This window comes from Syngnathus acus, chromosome 3, assembly GCF_901709675.1.
Source record: "Syngnathus acus chromosome 3, fSynAcu1.2, whole genome shotgun sequence".
Classification (NCBI taxonomy): domain Eukaryota; kingdom Metazoa; phylum Chordata; class Actinopteri; order Syngnathiformes; family Syngnathidae; genus Syngnathus; species Syngnathus acus.
In genome coordinates, this window is record NC_051089.1 from 11,686,055 (window position 1) to 11,707,444 (window position 21,390).

Sequence of the window (21,390 nt, forward strand, 5' to 3'; positions counted from 1 at the left end):
AAAACGAATCCTTTCCTGCTCCTTAATCCTCATTTTGTTCCTTCAGCTCCACCAGCCAACATTTGGACAGGATTCTTGACAAACATTCTTTATCATTTGTCATTCCGGACAGATGAAATGGATAGTAAACGTGTTCCTTTCGCTCAGACTTTGGCACCAAACGGTAAGCCATCATTCAACAGACTCTGAATTTTGCATCATTAAGAAACAGTAACACCGTAATACAAATCAGTTTGCCGTCCCTTATGTGGCTTCTCAAACCGATCCGTATATAGCAGCAGCAGTAGCAGCATGTTTTTAATTCACCGGCGGATTGGATTTGATTGGTCTACACAATCCACATGATAGTTTCACATCGATACCCTGTATCCAATCATCAATTGTACATTCTTGTGCAGGATGGATTCTGCCGTGCAGATGTGCAGTCGTTTTTTCCATTCAGAGATCACTTTTGGAAACTTTTCCCTGAGTCTACATGGGAATAATACAGCGGTGTACCGCACAACTCTTGCGCGTCCTCCTCTTGCTGTGATCGTCTGCACACATTCAGCTATTGGGCGAGGGTTAAAGGGAGCTTCAGCCATTTCCATGCCAGTTGATGAGCTGAAGGAGAATATGACACAGCATTTGCCACACACTCCCTCCCACACCATGTAGACGCAGTAACCAACCACTCTTGGCTGACTGAAGAGAAGAGCAACACTACAGTATATTGCCAAAAGTATTTGCTCACCTGCCTTGACTTGCATATGATAGTAGGGGACATCTCGTTCTTCATACAAAGGTTCAGTCTGGGAATGTTTTCCACAAGGTCTAGGAGAATGTTTACGAGACATTTGACCATTCTTCCAGAAACGCATTTATGATGTCTCGCACTGATGATGGACGAGAAGGCCCGGCTCTCCTTTTCCACTCTAATTCATCCCAAGGATGTTTTATAGAGTTGAGCTTGGGACTCAGTTAAAGCCAGTCAAGTTAATCCACAATTGACCTTTCTTTGTGTTTTGGTACGCATTCATTTTGGAACATGAAGGTGCCATCCACAAACTGTTCTCACAAAATCAGAAGCATAGAAATAGCCTCACAAATGTGCTTCTGGAAGAATGATGAAAAACAAATCCTAAAAGCACACCTCTAAACTTTGTGGGAAGTCTGAAGATGTCACTCAAGTTCAGATGCAAGTCGAGGATGGTGGTCTTTTTTTGGGCCATCATAGACATGTTGGTTCTGAAATTCTGTAAACATTCAATGGTGACAACTTTAGATGGGGATGAACAGACAGAATGTAAAGTTTGCAAAATTGTAAGTTAGTTGCAAACATTACGTAAACCAAAATGAAGAATCCTGTAGAATACTTTACTTTAAAACAACCAAATCTCCATTTGTAAATCACACTGTGTGTTCCTCTGTCTCATCCACACAATTTATTGCAGGCGCCCTCAGAGACCACAGCTATCACATGGCATGGATAATCTGTAGAACAACTATATTTTGATCCCGAAACTAAATATCAACTACCTATTGATTCCCAAGTGAAATATCGAACTTCAAACATTAACCAAATTCTCCTCAGTTGCACTTGATTGAAACTTACTTTTGCAACCCTAGTCAAGTAAATAACAGTGTTGCGTTTGCGTGTGTGTGTGTGTGTGTGTGTGTGTGTGTTCCATCAGTGATTGACTGAATGCATATGAAAGCCTAAAATAATCAAGGTTTGTGAGGACATCTACGGATGTCGGTGCCCCTGTGTTAAGTCAGGGCATACTCAAACGTCCCTTTCTCCAGCCCTTCGATGCCGTCTGCCCAGTTGGAAGATGGCATGCTGCTGTAGGGGTCCAGAAGGATCCTGAAGCACCTCACTATCAGCAGTCCCAGGAACACTAGTAGCATTCCTACGAAGGCAAACGCCGTCTTCTGTTCCAGAGTCAGGGAGTGCGCCATCATGTCGTTTCCGCTCATGGCAGCCAGGGAGTGGTTGTAGTGGACGCTACACATTGTAAATCAACACTTCGGTGCCTCATCTCTCCTCTGACGGGGTCACTGGTTGCATGTTACCTAGACAGAGATGACGTGATGGCTTCAGATTGGGACTCTTGTGCAGATAGATCCATTTAAACAGCCTGTAACGCTACTAATAATGAGGAATAAAGGTACGGAGGGCTCGGCAATATGTTCAATATAGATTATTTGCAATGCACATGAGAACTAACCATGACTCATGAAGGGTGAAGGAATCTATAAATAGCTTCTTTCAGTTATGTTAGGAGAAAAACTTCGATCGCTCCACCTTGGCACAATGTTGCAGAGATTGAAGGAGGTAAAACACTGAATTTTGTATGTGAGTGTGAGGGGGGTTTGGGGGGCCTCATGAAGTTACAGCAATAAGAAGATATCTTCGCCCAAAGCATGACCACATAGCTTTGAGCTGAGTTTGAATCCCAGTGTGTCGCAGTGCTTATCGTCAGATATTAAACACAGGCTAAGCAATAACCATGAAAATATCGCATTGGGGCATGGCGCTATGGACTGTATGTTACTTTCTGGAAACATGGCTTTCGACCTGTTGCATAGGTGCATATGTCTGCCAGACTGTGTAATTCCATTAGGCTTAAAACAACGAATGCAAACATTTGCTGCAAGTCCGCCTCGGTCACTCATTTGTCCACAAATCTTTCCAAGCAGCAGGTGGCTCAAGTGAATGAAATAGATGGTGGAATGAATTGAAAGACACAGGAGAGGAAAATAGGATGATTAATAAGACAGGTATGCATGGCAAGAGAGAGAGAGAGTGAGGGAGAGAGAGAGAGAGTGAGAAGAGTGTCTTGAGGGGGAAAGCAGATGTCTTACCGTCATTATGGTGCTATTCACAGACCTGTTGATAGCACTTCTGCAGAGGTCCTCCCTCTCAGACACCGCACAAATATATCCATGAAACCGACCACTATTAGCATGTTGAAGCCTCGTGTTTCACCAAAACAAAAAAATCCAAAGAGGGAGGAAGCAATAGCCGAGAGGCGAGGGAGGGAAGCTCAAGACTGGATGCGTCTCAGGGATGCTGCTGCTCATCCTCGTGCCGCCTTACTTGCTGCCTCCTGCTCATTATCATTCTCTATCTCTATCTCTCCCTAAAGCAACGCACACGCTGCTGCTGCTGCATGGCAACCACTTGTTAGTCTCACTCAGCTGCCCTGCTGCCTCACTCATTCACAACATTCCTCCCTCAGCAGCGCAAGGATGGCCGCAGCGGCACATAAACAAGCGATCTTCCGTCTCCTCCCTTTGCATCTTTGCAGACTGGGTGTGTTTGTGTTTTCCACCTCAAAGTGACTACACCAAAATGAGAGAGGAAAGTCACGCTTTAGTCTGCAGGAGAAATGCTGCCTCTCACTGTGCCTGGCAAGTAAATACTGCAAAGGTACCTCGATAGCGTTATTCATCAAGCAATGTTTGTTTTGAACTGATGATAATGATAATGCTCTCAGACCCAATGAGGCAGATGAGCCTATGATGAAGTAGAGTGCTTTTACAGTAGTGAAGAAAGGGCAGAAAACTTGCAGGTTATCTGGCCACAACAGTCAGTATGAAAGCAACCATCTGTTATGCTGTTATGCAGTACAAGTTTATATCAGCTCTGAGGCTTTTTTTTTGTCGTAGTGGTGCAGTGACTCAGATCTGAGGATAAGGAAATACATTTGGGAAATGGTCATTGTTCTGTATGTAATAAATTAGAGTCTACAAGTGGTAAACTGAGCTCCATTTTTCATTTTGAAGTGGACACAAAAAGGAAGAATGCAAAAAAAGGATATATTTGTGTATATATAGAGTGACAGAGTAATTTATATATATATATATATATATATATATATGATTCTCTTAAAAAATTAGGCCTCAAGCTTTTGCCATTCCCAGTTGACTGTCAAACTCAGTAAAACTGAGAATTTGATATTGTGTTTTTGAAACAACATGAGGTTTGCTAGCGTAATACTGACCGATCATAGGAAACCTCATAGACGGACTAGCAAATAGCATGTCGAATCGATGTGATGGTGTTATAACTTTTAAGCAACATATTTTTGAACGCAAATAGTGAAGCAACACATGTGGACAGATATCAACACTCACAGGCATATATTCTTTATCCTGTGCGAAGGATGCTTAATATTAGTAAGAGTTACTGAAAGAATGAGAAGACTCCATGTTTACCTGTAGGAAGGAAGGAAGGAAAGAACAAAAAGTGAATTAAAGTTTGACATTTTTTAAATTATTTAGATTGTGTTTAACGTGTCATTACTGTGTGTTTTTAAAAAGCACACCATTATAGAGGGCAGTTTTTCACATTCAAAAACATGACAGTAATATAATACGATCTTTTCATTTCACAACATCCAATACAGCAGATGACAAATGAGATATGGTCATTCAAACATGCATAACAGCATCTCTGGTTGATTTTGTTCTATATCTTAAGCAGTTCTTTCACCTGTTTGAGTGAAATTTAAACCTGTTGCACAAAGACTGTCCTGCTTCCATAGAGCTTAAGGATAAAGATTATTAGACTTTTATCTCAGGTTGTACTTTACCTTTAATGCTAATTAACCTCATATCGCATATCTTTTACAGTGTTGTAATCTCCCCCCCAAGAGTTCAAAGACAGAATCGGTAATGGCAATGTGCAATAATTGGCAGTAGCAATTATTAATGCCTTTAGGGAACAGAGTGACTTTGCAATTGCCGTTTGTTTATTAATCGCAGTTCAATCAAAGGTGAGTTATGCTGTATCCTCGTTTAAAGTCAGATTATAAAATGTTATTGTGAAGTAATCATAAAGTTATTACAAAAATCCATTGACCAGATGATAACGGTTGATAATCGCGAGTCACAGATGTAATCATAACTCCAAATGAAAAAAATATATATTTTTTTTGACCAATCAATCTTATGAACGTGTATACATTGCCAACTGCCAAGTAAAAAAAAGGTTCATTTATTGAACTGATATTGCTTACAGGTTAATGCGAGTGTTATGTTAAAGGTTAACTACTCTGCTCTGTCACAGGTCAACTCGAGACACGGCAATAAACTGAAGTTGTGGCAATTTATTTACAGTAAGTGACTAAGGACAATGCGTTAAATAAAATGCAAATACAAACTTTATGTCTGACAATTTGAATTATAGCTGCAGAGACCTTGACACATATTTTACAATATGAGATTGTATTCAGAAACGCTAGAATCATCTTGACTATACACAAGTATAATTTCTGGGACAGGAATAATTATAGCACTGCAAAGTTTTACCAAATGAATAGAAGCTGTGCTGTAAAAGGCAAAACCAACTGTATGTTTATGTGTTCATGGTCTAAAACATCCCTAAAATGAATCCCAGTTCCCCTAAATTTGAAAAAAATAATGGTAGTGTAACCATCTTAAACCAAGACGTGACACCTTTCTTAACTTCAACCACTCATTACCAACACACCATTTTTATGACCAGTATTCTTATGCTGCATTTAATCATGGGTCTCTGTTAATGATTTTAGCTGGAAGTTATCTGAGTTATTTTCCAACTATGTGGTCAGACAGTACCACTGGCCTATGTTTGAATACCAATGAAAGATTTGTCAAAGGTTTACTAATAAGCTTTTTCCACTGTCAGTTCATTTGCAAATTTGGGTTTTAACAAACAAGTATTTGCAAATTTGGTGAATTTTCTAACCTGTAAAACAACAATAATAATCATAATCATAATAGTAACCAGACAGGATTCTGTTATAATTGTATCTTTAATTTCTTGATTAGATAGTATCAACATTTTCATCCGCACTGCTTGGCAACTATCCGAAAGACTCGGGACCTCGGAAGTCTCGCGAGACGAGAGCAGGTTAACCTGGTCTCATTTGAAAGTGCGTCAAGGCATCTTGTGTTTTGCAAGTAAAAGCTGCACGATCATGGAAGATATCATCCCTTGTCTCGACGAAGAGCCAAAGCTAGAGGAGCCCACTGCATCCGTCAAATCGGAAAACAGTGACACAGGTCCCGAGACACCCAATGGCATCAAGACGTGAGTTAAAGACCGATCTTCACCGAATGTATGAAGCTAAGCTAAAATGGATTCCGTGTGATGCTAACCATTGTTAGCTGAGACGGTCCGTTACATAGGCATGCAGTATAATGTACTCTCTGTAATACTTATGGTTGATTTGTTTATTGATCAATTTGCAAACAATTCTTCAGTGCACTATGTCTTCAAAAAGTATGCATCAGTATTTATATTTGCAATGGCCCTCGACATTGTAACGGGTCAACGGCCAATGATCGCAAATCCCCATCATGTTCTCAAATTTAGCATTCATTAAATGCTTTTGTGGATTAAACATTCGGCCCTTGGGTTAACAATAACAGGCGTTTAATTTCAAAACGCCCCTAAATCCACGCCGATCTCTGCTTACTGACATCACGTTGCGAAATGTTTGAGAAGATTAGGGAAACCTTGAGAAACGATCACAGATGGAGGGATTCCCCCGACAAATTGATAACTAAATGCTGAACAGTAGTGCCTACAAAGTACCACAGGACCTACACCTGCACGGTCATAAAGTTGGTTGCGTTTTGTTACCGACCCTCCATAGACCCCAAAATATTGAGGCGATTGTAATTTCAGAGGTGGACTAATAACAAAGTTTTTTTCCTCAATGTCTTTGTAGGGATGCCGAGGACCCCAAAACCCCTAAAGAGAAACATGAAGGCAAAGAGAAGTCCTCCGGAAGCCGAAGAGGAGGCCGCCACCATCCTTACAAAGACAAACATGGTGGCGAAAAGAAAAGTGGTCAAAAGAACCGGGTGTTCATCAGCAACATCCCGTATGACATGAAATGGCAGGCAATTAAAGATCTCATGCGTGATCAAGGTAAGTGCGGTCCTTACTTGGGGATTGTGCCTTTAATCTCTTTCTGCAACCTCAGCATTACAACGCTGTACTTTACTTCCATCTTTAATGTTAGCAGATGAATCGTCTTGTTTCTCGTAGTAGTAGTAGTTGTAGAAGCTCCAACCTTTCTCTGGATGTACTGTGTTCACATAGCAGGAAAGTAGCCTTCTGTGCAATGGAGTTTAAATATTCTTTGGCTTGTGTTAATGCAGACTGGCGTGATATGCTGAGAGAAATGATGGATATGACATTGCATCACATGCTTTGTTAGCTCATCTCAAACGTGTTGTAGAATATGACTGTATGACATTGTTGCATCTGTTGCAGAGTCAACTTTGACTACGTGTATGAACCTTTTTACTTTTCACGAAATGCTTTGTAGAGGCTTTAAGCTCACTTGCTACGAATGGAATCTGTTGACCACCCCGATCTATAATGTTGAAGTTTTTTGAATTTCCCAGGTTGGATGTGGCTGTGTGTGTCTTTGGGTGTCTCGGTGACTGCCCACAAAGGCATGGTGTTATCTGGTGGGATGTTGGTCTGTTTTATCATTAACGGGACATCTCCAGATTTAGCGGCATTGCCAAGGCCGACGGCGTCTCGATGACTTGGTGATTTACATTCCTTTTTGTTCTTTGTTTGGTATTTTTTCCTGTGTATGTCTCATGTAGTCGGGGAGGTTACATACGTGGAGCTCTTTAAGGATGCAGAAGGAAAGTCAAGGGTAAGTGATGTGGCCAACTTGCTGCACCAGGTTTTAAATGCCCTCAGCAGGCTCTCCTCTTTTGAAGGTTCTGATCCTTTGGGTCTTACGAGAACTGGAAGTTGCTTCTAGAGCCTGATAGTTGGATCATGATTGACATTTACTTGAAAGGGAGATGTCCTGTTGAATTTTGGAAAGTAGCTTTATGAACTCCTTCTCCAATTTTTGCCTTTGTTGCTGTTATTACAATCGGTGTAAAAGGTAGTTTGTTTTGACTATTTTCCTAAGGGACATGTGGATTGTGTGATTTGTTTACTGATTGACCATTAAATCTCCAAATGTCTCAAAGGAATAAAACTCTTGCAAGATCATGAAATATTGTTTATCTTCGTATGTGGTTACTTTTCACAGCGTAAATGCATAAAAGATGTCAGTTTGCCTCTCTTAAAATAAATCTTATAATGAATACTTTTTGGATGCATATTATTTGCTTGAAATGAATACAATCTTTAAAACTGGTCTGCAAAACATCTAAAGAAAATTTGTATGATAACTGAAGTTCAAAATGAATGAAGCATTCAGGTGTCAGTCTTCAGTCCTCGAGGGCCACTATTCTGCATGTTTCTGATGTTTCCCCCTTACACTCCCGATTCAAATGATCAGTATGTTCTGCAAGAGCCCGATAATGATCCTATCATTTGAATCGGGTGTGTTGGAGGAGGGAAACATCGAAAACATGCAGGATAGCGCCCCTCGCGGATCCGAGTCTGACACCAATGATGGACACAAATGTTCAAGTGCCTTGCTGTTCTTTAACTGCTTTTTGTCTTCTCCCTTTGTTCTGCATGAATGCAACCTGTGTTATCCCTTGGTTAGGGTTGTGGGTAAGAAAAATCTCCATATTATTTTTTTTTTTATAAAGAAGCCATTTAGATTTTCCTTAGTTTAACATGGTGTCTTTGTTTCCTGCCGAAACAGTGTTGTTGACTTCAAGGATGAAGAGTTTGTGAGCAAGGCAATAGAAACTATGAATAAATATGACCTGAATGGAAGACCTCTCAACATTAAGGAGGTACGCACACTTTTCAAACCAATCAAGACATACTACCCCATTTGCGCGTTTGACAGAACCACACACTTCAGATGTTTTTTTTTTAGTAGTTGGAGTAGTTCAAGCTTTCATGTCTACCCTCATCTAAATAAAACTTTATCCGCTTCGCCTTCAAGGACCCTGATGGTGAACATGCCCGGCGTGTGCTGCAGCGCATGGGAGGCCACCAAGGAGCCCGGGGACCTGACGTGGGATCTGGTGGAATGGACGTCCCCCCCTCCATTGCCAACAACCCCAACATTCCACCTGAAATCAAGCACGCGTTGCAAACCGGTCGACTGGGCAGCACGGTGTTTGTGGCCAATGTGAGGGTGACCGAAATAGCAAATGCAAAGATATATTATTTTTTTTATATTTGTATTTAGAATATTGGTGGTATTGGACAATGACTCCAAATGATGATGTTTTATGTCACAGCTTGATTTCAAGGTAGGCTGGAAAAAGCTAAAGGAAGTGTTCAGCATGGCAGGTGCGGTAAAAAGAGCCGACGTGAAGGAGGACAAGGATGGCAAGAGCCGTGGAATGGGAACAGTGACTTTTGAGCAGCCCCTGGAGGCTCTGCAGGCTATTTGTATCCTTCACGTGTCAGCAAAAAAAAAAATTGAAATAAACACACTTCTTTCTTCGTGGCTCCTTGACTCACAAATCAGCCATGTTCAATGGACAGATGCTCTTTGATAGACAAATGCATGTCAAAATGGTGAGGCGTTGAGATTCATTTGAACAAATTTTGAAATTTGAGCCCACTTAGAAATGTCAATATTTTTATTGTGTTTTGACAGGATGATAGATCCCTTCCGTCTGATGAATATCGTCCAATGGAAAAAACACCTCAATTACCACGTGAGTGTGCTGCTATCTACCTGCTGTATTAAAGTTCTTCAAAATAAGGAAGGGATATGCACTGCTCGAAAATACAAGTAGAACATCACACAACTTAGATCTCTGGGAATGCAATGTTATGGTTGGAAGTCTTGGTCCCAAATTACACAATGGCAATTATGTTGTCTTTTTTTTTATGCCCTCAGGAGGTCTTTCTGGTATCGGTATGGGACTAGGACCAGGAGGGCAGCCTCTCAATGCAAACCATTTGAACAGCGGAGGAGGCATGGGCTCCATTGGGCCAGGAGGTATGTTTGAAATTTGTACAAAAAATTCATATAAAAGGACATGCTGTCACTTTCTCCAATCTACATACTATGTACAGGCCAAGAGACACGCACAGCCCTAAATAATTGTTTAGCCAATAAATATCCCACTAACTTTGATCCCCAAATACTTAGAGCATGATGTGGCTGATTTTCTCCATGTTTTTAGGGATGGATGCGGCAGGTTACGGTGGAATGAACAGACTTGGGGGTAAATTAAAAATAAATGCTACCATTATTTGTCAGTGAATGCTTTATTTGAGCTGAGTTGAAATTGTTTCCTGATGACGGTTCTAACAGGAATGGGTGTTGGCGGTGGGTTTGGAGGCATGGACAACATGGCCAACCTGGTTAACTTTGGAGGAAGAGACATGATGGCGATGGGCAGGATGAACGGTGAGTATTTGCTGTGCTGCTGTGCTATGAAAAGGATCACTTGAGCGTAAGAACGGCTTCCGGATCAGTGATAGCTTCAATCAAGGTTACGGTTCTTGTCTTTCAGATATGTTTCGGTCAAGAATGGGCGGAATGGATCGGGATTTTGGCAACAGCGACATGCCAATGAATCGTGGATTTGGAGATTCCTTTGGAGGAATGGGTGAGTCCAATTCTTGCGGAGGGGGGGGGGGGGGGGGGGGGGGGGGTGCAAGGTGAGCTTGTCAGTTCTTGGACTGTCTCTGGGTGTTGGGCTGTAATGTGCTGCAGTCTAACCCATCATGCCCCAAACTGCATTTTCTCCATCAGGTGGAAGTTTTGGCGGAGGCATGGGTGGTGGTGGCATGGGGAGCATGGGGACTGGATTAGGTACACACTTATCTTATCCCGGGTCTCAGAAGATATCTTCTCTAACACACAGAGCAATCACCTAAATCAGCCTGGTGAAGCCTTCTCAATTTAACCCCCAACTCAAACAAACATTCAATGTACACCTGTGCAATCTAGCATTGAAAAGAAATGTTCTGTTTTAACTGGCACAGCCAAATATGTATTCATTTAAAGTTGTATTGCTGATGTAGTTTTCAGTGGTGTAGAAATATGCTAAATCATTCTGAAAACTGTTTGTGTTAGACAGCTAAGCTTCCACGAGCGAGTATAAAACTGGATTCGATTGCGCAGGTGCACCTATTTTTGCAATATTAGTCATGATTTTATTGGCTCTAACCTGAGGTTATTGTTGCTCATAAAAGCACCAGCTTCCTGTACAAATGGTGTCACTGGACTGGTTTAGTAAATCAATATCACACATACTTCCACTGCACATCATAACAACTGAGTAAAAGGTGACAGTGTTTATGTAGTAATTTCCTGATTTATCCAAGCAGGCCTGGAACAGTGTTGGAGTCTTCATTTACCAGTCTGAGGGATTTGCTCTCTTTCTAAGCTTTTCCGCCTCATTTCATCACAGGTGGTGGGATGGGCAGTATGGCGATAGATCGCATGGGCTCAGGCTTTGACCGCATGGGAATGTCAGGAATGGACATGAACCGCGGCTTTGGAGCTGGCAGCCCAAGTCACATGGGCATGTCTGACCGAGGCTTTGGGTCCAAAGCTGGCTGTCAGATATTTGTGCGAAATGTAAGTTTGGGGGATTCAGCCAGATTGGGCCTGTGGTGCTAACTTTTAGTACTGTTCTGTTCTAAAAATACTGAATAAAGCTAAAAAATATTTTAAAAAGTATTCTAAAAAGTCTGAATGAAACTAAAGCTAAAAAAGATACAAAAAAATATTTTCCAGAACTTTGATGTTTGCAGGCTTAAAGTTAACAGAAACAGAGAGATCACAGATGCTACGTGATTTCTCTGGTGCTTGTGTAAACTGGAGCAAAAAAATAATGGAGAGACAAATCATATATCAAACACGGTTTTGCTTTACAGGCAAGAACTTCATGTCCCTGTTTAAAGTCAGTACAAACTTGTACATGATATGAACGACTAGAACTGTGTTTATTTCTACTTTCCAGCTCTCCTATGAACTTACATGGCAAAAACTTAAAGAGAAGTTCAGTCACTGCGGTATGTTTTTTTCTTTTTTGGCCACGTTCCTCATTATAAATGTAATGTCTGATAAGAATCCAACTATGAAACTCATACTGCATACAAGAGATTGTCTTGTACTGGCACTTTGATGGTCTCGTAAACATAAAGAGGAATACGGTGTAAATTGTTGCTTCTCCTTGTTGGCTGCAGGCCAGGTCATGTTTGCAGAGATCAAGATGGAGAACGGCAAGTCAAAGGGCTGCGGAACAGTGAGATTCGACTCTCCGGAGAGTGCAGAGAAAGCCTGCCGGATGATGAATGGAACAAAGATCAATGGCCGAGAGGTGGATGTCCGTATTGATCGTAATGCCTAGAAGTTTTTGCAAGGAAACTGCTTCACTCATTTCCACATTTTGAGCCATGTTTGCCAGTAAGCTCTTGTTTTGTTTTAAAAACACAATTACATTGCGTCACCTAATTTCACGTCCGCAGATTTCATTTGTTTCTGTTAATACAGTATATACAACATGAGTCCTTTTATCTGTTGTTTTGTAATCCCTGTTTTTTGATTGCCTGGCAAAATGTTTGAACAAATAAACATTTTAATTTTTAAACCCGCCGGTTATAAAAGTCTGTTTGGTTCAAAGTCTTCAGTGTAGCATATCATGAGCCCAGTGTTTCTCTGTTGCACATTACTGCTTAATACGGCCCTATCGTGGCCTCTTTGGTGTGGTGACATTCCACAAGGAGCAGTAAGGCTGACATTCAGTTGGCCTGTACATTTTTTTAATTGTCAGGTTAGTGTTTGTTAAGGAGGGATGTGGGGTCCAGTTAAGTGCATGTGGCCTTGTGATCTCATGACAATGCAACTGGCAAGAGGAAAGTTTTCACTTCTGTTTATGGTTCTTTCCTCTTCGCAGGCAATAAGATCCTGCTCGGAAAACCTGATAACAGTGTTCAGTTTTTGGTGTCTGCTTAAATACAAGAACTAAGCGAGTTGACACCATTTGTTTATTTCTTTCTACGCACACTGGTCGAAACATATTCTCCATTTCTGAGGTTTTAAATAAGATGTCTGACTCTACCGGAGAAAGTTTCACATTGTGGTGGCAACCTGGTTGATCGTGATCTTTGGTACATGTCACCCTCTTCCTGAGATGATCCTAATGCTTCATGGCATTGCTGATATTATTGTGAGGATGTACAAGTTGGAACATGCTTGGAATATATTCTCAAGAGTCTTGATAAACATGACTTGGTCCTTCATGGGGTCATTTCTCAGTCGCTGCACAGTCTTAAAGGATTATTTCCAATAATCCCTAGCTCATATAGGATAGACAGAGTAGCAAAGAGAATGTAGCAAACCAGTAAAACAAGTCCCAATTTCCAGTCCAATTTCCACCCATTCACATGGACGGCCACGAAGAGGAAGACGATGGAAAGCAAGAGTGTTACGGATATGAACACTAGCCCAGTGCTGTTGACCTCCACGGGGTTGTTGGTGTCCACAAATGCAGTCTTGATGAACCATGGCAAACCCAGACACAGCATGTCGAATACGTTTGAGCCCACAATGTTGGACATGGCCATGTCAGCTTTCCCTGAGGGAAAATGAGTCAAAAATTGTCATTGGTTGACGTAAAACGAAACATGTTCTGTCAGAAAGGTTCCAGGACTGGTTTCACAAAAATACACAATGGTCTCCCTCTCCATTGTACTTTTTTGAATCTATCCAAGGCATGTTTCTATAGCATTACTTGATTTTTCTGTTTTGTTACGCTCTTAAAAATATTACCAACGCATTTAAACATAATATACTGAGGAAGCACAATGCATAAAAAACATTTTAATCTGCTTATTCCCATTGTAAATAATAAACAAATTATTTTTTTAAACTAATAAACATATCCCGCAATATACATAAATAATTGTGCCGAAAGATATACATTTTAAAATGAGTGAGCTGTTGCTTTCTGCAGGTGCAAAAAGTAGGATTGAAAGCGACATTCAATTCTATGGCGAGCTGAATTACTGTACCTAAGATTTAGTGTCAAACTAAATATTGTGCTGACATCTAGTGGTTGACAGTGAAATTGCAATTAAAACGCATAGGAGGACTGTGAATTCGGAACCTATGATAGAGTTGCAAGTTTACTGGACAGTGGCGCTTTGATATAAGAGTTCAAATCGGTCAGCAACGTTCTTTTTGGCCAGGAACTGACAGGTGCTCAGGGCAATTTCATAACTCTCATCGTTCACATAATGAAGCAAATGCTGCAGAACCACTTTGTAGACTCTGGCCCGCATTGGAAGGGGAAAAAATCATAGTTTGTATTTTGAGTTTGAAAAGAAGCTTTTGTGGAAGCAGTTCAGGAAGTTTTCTGGCACCTCAAATTGTATCAAAGTTTGTTTTACCTTCTCTGGCCACCATGACACTGGCTACAGTGTCAGGTATACTAGTTCCAGCTGCAAGCAGTGTGAGTCCCATTACTGTATCAGGGATGGCCAGTGTCTCACCTGTTTAAAAATAAAATGAGAATTATTTACCTCCTCTCAAACATCTCAAAACTTAATAATACAGCAGTTCAAAATAAATTCCATTTCCAAACTCATTTATGTACAGAGAAATGTCAAAATAGCCACACACCTATGATTATATAAAACAAAAATGTGTATTGCGTATTATTGAAATTAATCGTGTTTTCTTTTTCTCAACGATCCCATCCAAATACTCTACACACTGTCCCTTTAAAATAAGCCTATATGAGGCCATTGTACACAGCTGATCCACAACAACAAAACAATCCCACACGATGTTATGTGATTTATACCTGCTTGGTCTCATGTCAATTCTCTCACAAGACTCCTCCCATCAGAGCCAATCTGACGACTACGGGATAATAATCTCATTATGCTCGTCACATGATGAAGTACGCCACCCCCTCCCAGGCACTCTTGCTTGTAACTAAAGCCATTCTGGGAGCCGTGCCCGTGAGCCAGCTCTATGTGTTCACCCAGTGTTCACATGACTGTTCCCTGAGGTGAGGCAGGCTGTAATCCTCAATGGCGAGGTCAGCACATGCTTGTTGAAGCTGCAACAGACCCCCCCCCCCCTCCCACACACACACACACACACACACACACACACACACACACACACACACACACACACACACACACACACACACACACATCCATTCCATCTGTCCAGGGCGATGGCATCTCAGGAATTACACAGCAGACCAACATGTGATTCTCCTCTGACGTTTTTCTCACAAGTTCCCAACACCGTGATCCATAATTTACACTACAAAGTGTACATTCTGATTTTAGTGTCTGGAGGGAAAATAAAACCTCTTACCAACAACAGTCACCATCCACACCAGGATGTAAGTAAAAGCTGAGATCCACACGGCAGACATGAAGAAGGTGATGACGAACCACTGCTTCCAGAACCTCCTTCTGCAGTCAGGGATGGTCAGGAAAAGAAGGACGATGATCGGTAGAGACAAAACCCAAAGGATCCTTTTCAAGTCGCTCTCGGGCATAGAGAACACACCTTTATGTTCTGCGCATAGATTGATTGGACACAATTAATTAGGTTAAATGAATTCAGGGATTTGTTGCACATGTTTGAAGATGCCAACTATGTAGGACTGAATTGTAGAGGCATAGTGTTAAACTGTACAGTATTTCAGAGCCTCCACCAGTGGAGGGCTGAAACATTTATCTCCACACAGGATATGTGGAGCTCAGCCACAGTGAGCTATATCTGGTCACAAATCTTCTGCATCTTATCGTCAAACTTTTGTTATGATTGTGTAAGCTGCTACCATCAGGAATTTCATTGAGGCCATGCAAGCTGAGGGAGAGATGCGAATATCCCGAGTCATCCTGGTAGATCCCACTGTCTGTCCTAGAGCGGCTGTGGACTCGCAGGCTTGTGTCGTCGTGCCAGAGGCCCATCAGAGGTCGCGTTTCGTTCTTTTCTCCTGAGGCTTTACCCAGACAGGCGCAGCAAGGACTGATCTTCCTCAGGACAAACTCACTGATGCGAAGGTCAAAGCACAGGACAATGATGTAGACGCCGTACACCAGTAGGAGACAGGCAGCATCGTACCTGGAAAGTAAGATATATACGTAAGTATTGCTTTGATGCCATTTTGTGGCATGGAAACAATGTTGAAGTGAAGTTTCATTTAGTCAGGCTGTGTAATAAAAGGGCATCTAAAGCCCATTTTACATATTTATTGCCGGGTGTCACTTGTGAATTTTCAACGAGTGGTCCCCACAAATAACAAGGAACCACTGCACTCCAGTTTGCCTCAGTTGCTTCAATAATAATCAAGAATGAATTCCACACATTTGGCAAAATTCTTAATGAGTGATTAATCAATTACGAGACCCATCCCAGATTTCAATTCTTATGAGTGGGAGGTATTCCTCCAAAGATGTTCCATTCTTTAGTGAAAATCGCCAAATTGTTGATGTAAATAAAAGCAGGGTATGTCAAATGAAATTGAAATTTGTCCAGTTTGAGCAGGATGAGAAACTAGCATGACTGCATTGGCAACATCTAATTCAGTTGGGGTCAAAGTAAATGTATCATGTGTAGATACGGCTGTTGAATCTCGTTAGAACAGGCTGCAACTTATGTTCATGAAGGATCTTATTGTGTGATTGAACTCAGAGTTATCAAACGCTTAAAAATTTGCAGGGGTCAAAAACCTCAAACTACTCTTGCTGATGACTTGCATTTAAAATCTTATCGTCTCATATCTTGATCGTAGAAACACAAATGATAAAGGTGGAATCTTAAAAAAGGCATTCATGTATCGTACAGTGCTACCACTGTCATAAAAGTAAACAGCGTCTGTGATGTATTTTCATTATTACTTGTGCTACCACTGTCATAAAAGTGAGCAGCGTCTGTGATGTATTTTCATTATTACTCGTGTTCTTGCTGTGACAAGGCACAATCAACGGCCAGTGTGTTTTACAAGCACCTGGAAATCACAATCATTAATCTTCACGCTCGCTCACCAGTGCACCTTGTTATCAGAGATGATAGCAATAACGGCGGCGACGCTGATGCTGTACGCCAAGCAGTCCCGGAACAATGGCCAGCAGGAGAGACGTCCTGTCTTCAAGAGGAAACAAAAACAGCATTTACAACTTGTGTAAAGATCACACTTTGACAATAGCAACTAAGTGGGTCAATGTGTGAATGAACTGCAAGATGTTTACCATAGAGGCCAAAAGTCCACATGCAGCACAGATGCCCAAGAGGTTGTAGACAGCTGAGCCCACTATGGTGCTGACCCCAATGTCCCCCTTTGTCACAAAGACACCTGAGACACAGCAAAGATAAAAAAAAAAAAGTAAGTTGATGGAATGTAATGCTAAAATCATCCCTACCACAGTTTTGTGTTTACCCAGAAAGGCTGTCACCAGTTCAGGTGCAGAACTCCCAGCGGCCATGAATGTCGCACCAGCAACATCTTGAGACAGTCCCAGACCTGAGACAGTACAGAATCATGTACACAACCATACGAAGAAAAGTTTAATATTCTTGCATGACCTAACTCATCATTATATGGGTAGCTAAGTGTACCACATAAGTATACAATAAACCAACTTGCATGTACACATATTTGTGTATTTGATTCCATTTTGGGGGAACTTATTCTCCTTTCGTAATCAACTTGTTAAAGTGAGTTTAGGAGCTTCAAAAGTAGTCCTTTTCCATCATCTTTGGGGATTTACATGTAGGAAATTACAGTAGTGAAAGTTATTTTCTGTTTTTCGTCTATTTCCAGCTCATATAAACTTAAAACCAAAGCAAAGGCAAGATCAAAACATTGCAGACAGTGAAGAGTTATTTAGGGGAAAGTTGACCCCGAAATATTCTTTGTGATGATATGTTTGGTGCAGCCCAAGCAGTCAAAACACAGTGTTTTGATGAATGTTTCCATTGTGGAATATGAAATAAACAGGCAAAATCAGAACCCTGACCTTAACCCCAGGACCCTGTAATAAGCTATTAATTACAATGACGAGCCACAAGTCAGTCGGTGACCTTACCTTCTTAAAAAATGTTCACACATACTAGAGCTAGACAGTCCGCATAGAGTATTGAACCAACTTACGCTCACTGATGACTTCTAAGGATGGAAGGAAGTAGTCATCACAGACTATAGCGACGGCTAAGAACATGTAGAAAATGAGCATGAAGTAGATGACGAGGCCTCCATCCTTCCTCTCCTGCACGGTGAAGAAGCCGTCAGGGAATTCGGACGACTGAGGTGTGATACACTCTGTCTCGTTCTCGTCCTCTGAAACAGTAAAATGAGGTCATATTGAAACCCTATTTGTGCACTACAAATGACTGGCGACCAGCCCAGTGTGGACCCCAACTCTTATCCACTCTTCTCAGAGAAGCACAAACCTCCCACCCTCTCCTTCTAGCCTACCTGAGTAAGTTATTGTAAGGTGGAATGACACTAGCCTTAAATACAGGAACATAAAAAAATCGGTACAATCATGATTCAATTAAAATGCATTGCATATGGACAAACATATACCCAAATCTTAAAAAAATCAAAAACAGTCCTTAAAGATTAAACGTAAATGTGCTTGAAAGGTAAACACAACTGAACTGTACTTTAAAAAAATAGAATGTACTGAAAAGTAAATTAATTTAATCAGCATGAAAAAAAAAAATGGGACAAGCAAAAGTCCACATATAATTAGTGCACATTTATTTATTTTTTAAACCTGCAAATGCCAAAAAAATGGGTTTGTTGCCCACCAAACCATTAAAAAGTCCAAAATATATATTTTTAAAAATACATTAAAAAAATCTGCAAATAGATATGCCTTCAGATGATGAACCGGGCCTATGCAGGAGTCCATGATTTTTTTCTTTTTTATATTCAGTGATCCTTTCACATGACTATGCAAGAGTCCACTGCATATATATTCATTTTTAATTCAGTGATCCTTTCATGTACCACTAGAGGGAGCCCATACCAGAATTTGAGACTCACTGTAACCATTATAACTTTATTGGATTGCGCTGAGGTTGAAAAAGTTGCATTTGTATTCAGAAGGTACCATTATTTATTTATTTAACAAACTCAATTGACCTCTCTTTGTTATTAAAGCATTGTTTGTATTGTATTATTATCCTGTCTGGTGGCTGAGGCCCATAAATTGCAAACTAGGCAACAAATTCTAAACTAAATCTTTGTTTTAATGCTTTAATCGCAATTCCATGCCATTGGGACACGGGCATTAGTGACGTAAACACTGTCACAGCTGCTGCAGCCACAATCGATTACTACGATCTGAAGCGCAAAATGAGGCGAAACATTTATGATGAAGCGCTTAATACCTACGACACATTACATTGGCCAAATCCTGACAGACAAGTGTCGCTAATAGCATTTCAATAGTGAGTGACTTTGCTGTTCATGTGTGGATCAAGCACAATCACAGTTATTAGAAGAGACAAAGTGTTCTGTGTGAAGAGTAGTTCTTCTGGAGTAAGTTATCAAAATGGACTTTATTTATGCACTAATCCAGTGGTTCTCAAACTTTCTGCATCAAGTACCACTTAAAAAAATCTACAATACTGTACTCATTCAAATAAATACTATTTAAAAAGACAGAGGTTTTCTTCTCGAAATAATTGTAAAACACTAACATCTACAGTTTAAACTTGAAGACTGTGCCTGAATAAAGAAAAATGTACTTCACTAATAAAACAAACCAAAACAAGTAATTTTTTTGTATTCAGTGAGATTTTGTATACCACTACAGGGCACCCATGTACACTCATACCACACCTTTGAGCGTCACTGCACAAATCTATTGATTCGCAAAGTTTGGTACGAGTACATGGGCTCCCTCTCCTCTAGTGGTACGTGAAAGAATCACTGAATTAAATATTATAACTGCATCATGTCACAGTGACATATTTTATTTTTTTAAACAATACATTTATTGGGGACAGTTCAGTTGTATTTAACTCTATTTAAATATATAATTGGGCATTTTGTCAATGTCTTATGTTTAGACAGCTCAAATTTGAACAAAGGTTGCAACATTTTCCAGAGGCTTACAACAACAAACAACATATTGTAGCATACTAGAAATATTTGGGAATAAAACCCGTGTCTCTAGGCTTGTGCCTACTGTAGTTTAATGTTGGTCTTGGCAGTGGTACTTATTTTGCACTGCTATGATCCATATTTTTGTACTTTAATTTTACTTGAGAAAAGAATTAGTCAGTATTTCTACTTTTACCAGTTACTTTTTTTTACACATGTCTATTCTTCTACTTACAGTAACTACAGAGTATGAGTTCTTTAACTGTAAAACTATCCAACATGCAAATGTGATTCACTTACCAAGTGCACGGCGCACCCGTCTTGTGTGACTCCAGTCAGATGTATTGGCTGTGAATGATACAAGATGAACGGTGCAATACAGGAACAGGACTAACCCCAAAAAATAAGGTATAAAATCTTTTCTCTTTTTGCTCTGACGAGCTGCAACATTATTCGTGGCCATTTGAGTTAAAAAAGAAGAGTCCGAGAAGTCATATAGGCTTATGAAGTGTTCTGCATAAGCGCGGAAATACTACAAGCTGAGAAGGGAGCGAGAGAAAGAAAGGGAGTGTTTGAGAGGGAAAGCATCTTTTAAGGTCTGCTTTGTTACTAAGAATGGGGGATCACGAGTTGTGAGTCATTCCGGTTGAGCAGACTGCAACCAAGGGGGTGGAAGGTGTTCAATCAGGATCAACTGTACAAAAAATGTAATAACAATGCAAAACATTTGCACAACTTAAGTAGGAAGGAGGGCTAAATGATTTTGAAAAAATATATAATTGCAACACGCGGCTCGGTGGCGCACTGGGTAGCACGTCCGCCTCACAGTTAGGAGGGTGCGGGTTCGATTCCACCTCCGGCTCTCCCTGTGTGGAGTTTGCATGTTCTCCCCGGGCCCGCGTGGGTTTTCTCCGGGCACTCCGGTTTCCCCCCACATCCCAAAAACATGCTTGGTAGGCTGATTGAGCACTCCAAATTGTCCCTAGGTGTGAGTGCGAATGGTTGTTTGTCTCTGTGTGCCCTGCGATTGGCTGGCAACCGGTTCAGGGTGTCCCCCGCCTGCTGCCCGATGACGGCTGGGATAGGCTCCAGCACGCCCGCGACCCCCGTGGGGACTAAGCGGTACAGAAGATGGATGGATGGATGGATGGATGGATGGATATAATTGCAACACGGCGGCACGATGGATCACTGAGTGGCATGTTTGCCTTGCAGTTCAGAGTTGCGGGGCTTGATTCCGGCCTTCCTGTGGTAGGCTGATTGACTGCTCCAAATTGCCCATAGGTGTGAATGGTTGTTTGTATATATTTTTTGAAAGAAGAATCGTTGCAATATTTTGGATTTGATGGACTAAGCTGTGCTTTTTCTCCGAAAGTTAAAAATATTGAAGCTGATCGTTCTAATATTTGT

General features: G+C 40.9%; 2 protein-coding genes across 4 annotated transcripts in view; one reads left to right on the plus strand and one right to left on the minus strand.

Annotated features, from left to right (window-relative positions):
• myef2 (myelin expression factor 2) overlaps window positions 1-12,480 on the plus strand; it is a 19,797-nt gene extending 7,317 nt beyond the window's left edge. The window contains exons 1-19 of one of the 3 annotated variants that reach the window (XM_037246742.1): window positions 3,038-3,415; window positions 5,057-5,105; window positions 5,800-6,061; window positions 6,705-6,907; window positions 7,600-7,652; window positions 8,508-8,515; window positions 8,610-8,703; window positions 8,859-9,047; window positions 9,160-9,313; window positions 9,393-9,442; window positions 9,525-9,585; window positions 9,771-9,872; window positions 10,060-10,101; window positions 10,191-10,286; window positions 10,393-10,488; window positions 10,635-10,694; window positions 11,296-11,465; window positions 11,851-11,902; window positions 12,077-12,480. In XM_037246742.1, the coding sequence (XP_037102637.1) occupies window positions 3,053-3,415; window positions 5,057-5,105; window positions 5,800-6,061; window positions 6,705-6,907; window positions 7,600-7,652; window positions 8,508-8,515; window positions 8,610-8,703; window positions 8,859-9,047; window positions 9,160-9,313; window positions 9,393-9,442; window positions 9,525-9,585; window positions 9,771-9,872; window positions 10,060-10,101; window positions 10,191-10,286; window positions 10,393-10,488; window positions 10,635-10,694; window positions 11,296-11,465; window positions 11,851-11,902; window positions 12,077-12,240 (2,268 nt within the window). In that variant the 5' untranslated portion in view covers window positions 3,038-3,052 and the 3' untranslated portion in view covers window positions 12,241-12,480. Of the gene's footprint in view, window positions 1-3,037; window positions 3,416-5,056; window positions 5,106-5,799; window positions 6,062-6,704; window positions 6,908-7,599; window positions 7,653-8,507; window positions 8,516-8,609; window positions 8,704-8,858; window positions 9,048-9,159; window positions 9,314-9,392; window positions 9,443-9,524; window positions 9,586-9,770; window positions 9,873-10,059; window positions 10,102-10,190; window positions 10,287-10,392; window positions 10,489-10,634; window positions 10,695-11,295; window positions 11,466-11,850; window positions 11,903-12,076 lie in introns of those variants that run through there. The other 2 variants (XM_037246744.1, XM_037246743.1) reach the window with 2 other exon arrangements.
• slc24a5 (solute carrier family 24 member 5) lies at window positions 11,915-20,591 on the minus strand. Its single transcript, XM_037246747.1, has 9 exons — window positions 20,281-20,591; window positions 18,016-18,201; window positions 17,302-17,385; window positions 17,114-17,217; window positions 16,910-17,010; window positions 15,700-15,986; window positions 15,228-15,434; window positions 14,282-14,383; window positions 11,915-13,467 (listed from the first exon to the last, which is right to left on the minus strand). Exons 1-9 carry the CDS (start codon window positions 20,441-20,443, stop codon window positions 13,145-13,147), a joined length of 1,557 nt encoding a protein of 518 aa, XP_037102642.1. The 5' UTR covers window positions 20,444-20,591; the 3' UTR covers window positions 11,915-13,144.
• Between the last annotated feature and the right edge of the window lie 799 nt (window positions 20,592-21,390).

Excerpts from the sequence above, each read along its gene's own strand:
- slc24a5 (XM_037246747.1), bottom strand. The coding sequence starts at position 20,443 with ATGGCCACGAATAATGTTGCAGCTCGTCAGAGCAAAAAGAGAAAAGAT. Across the intron at positions 17,218-17,301 it reads ACTGGTGACAGCCTTTCTGG|GTGTCTTTGTGACAAAGGGG; the intron begins GTAAACACAAAA and ends GCTGTGTCTCAG. Across the intron at positions 15,435-15,699 it reads CCTCAATGAAATTCCTGATG|AACATAAAGGTGTGTTCTCT; the intron begins GTAGCAGCTTAC and ends ATCTATGCGCAG.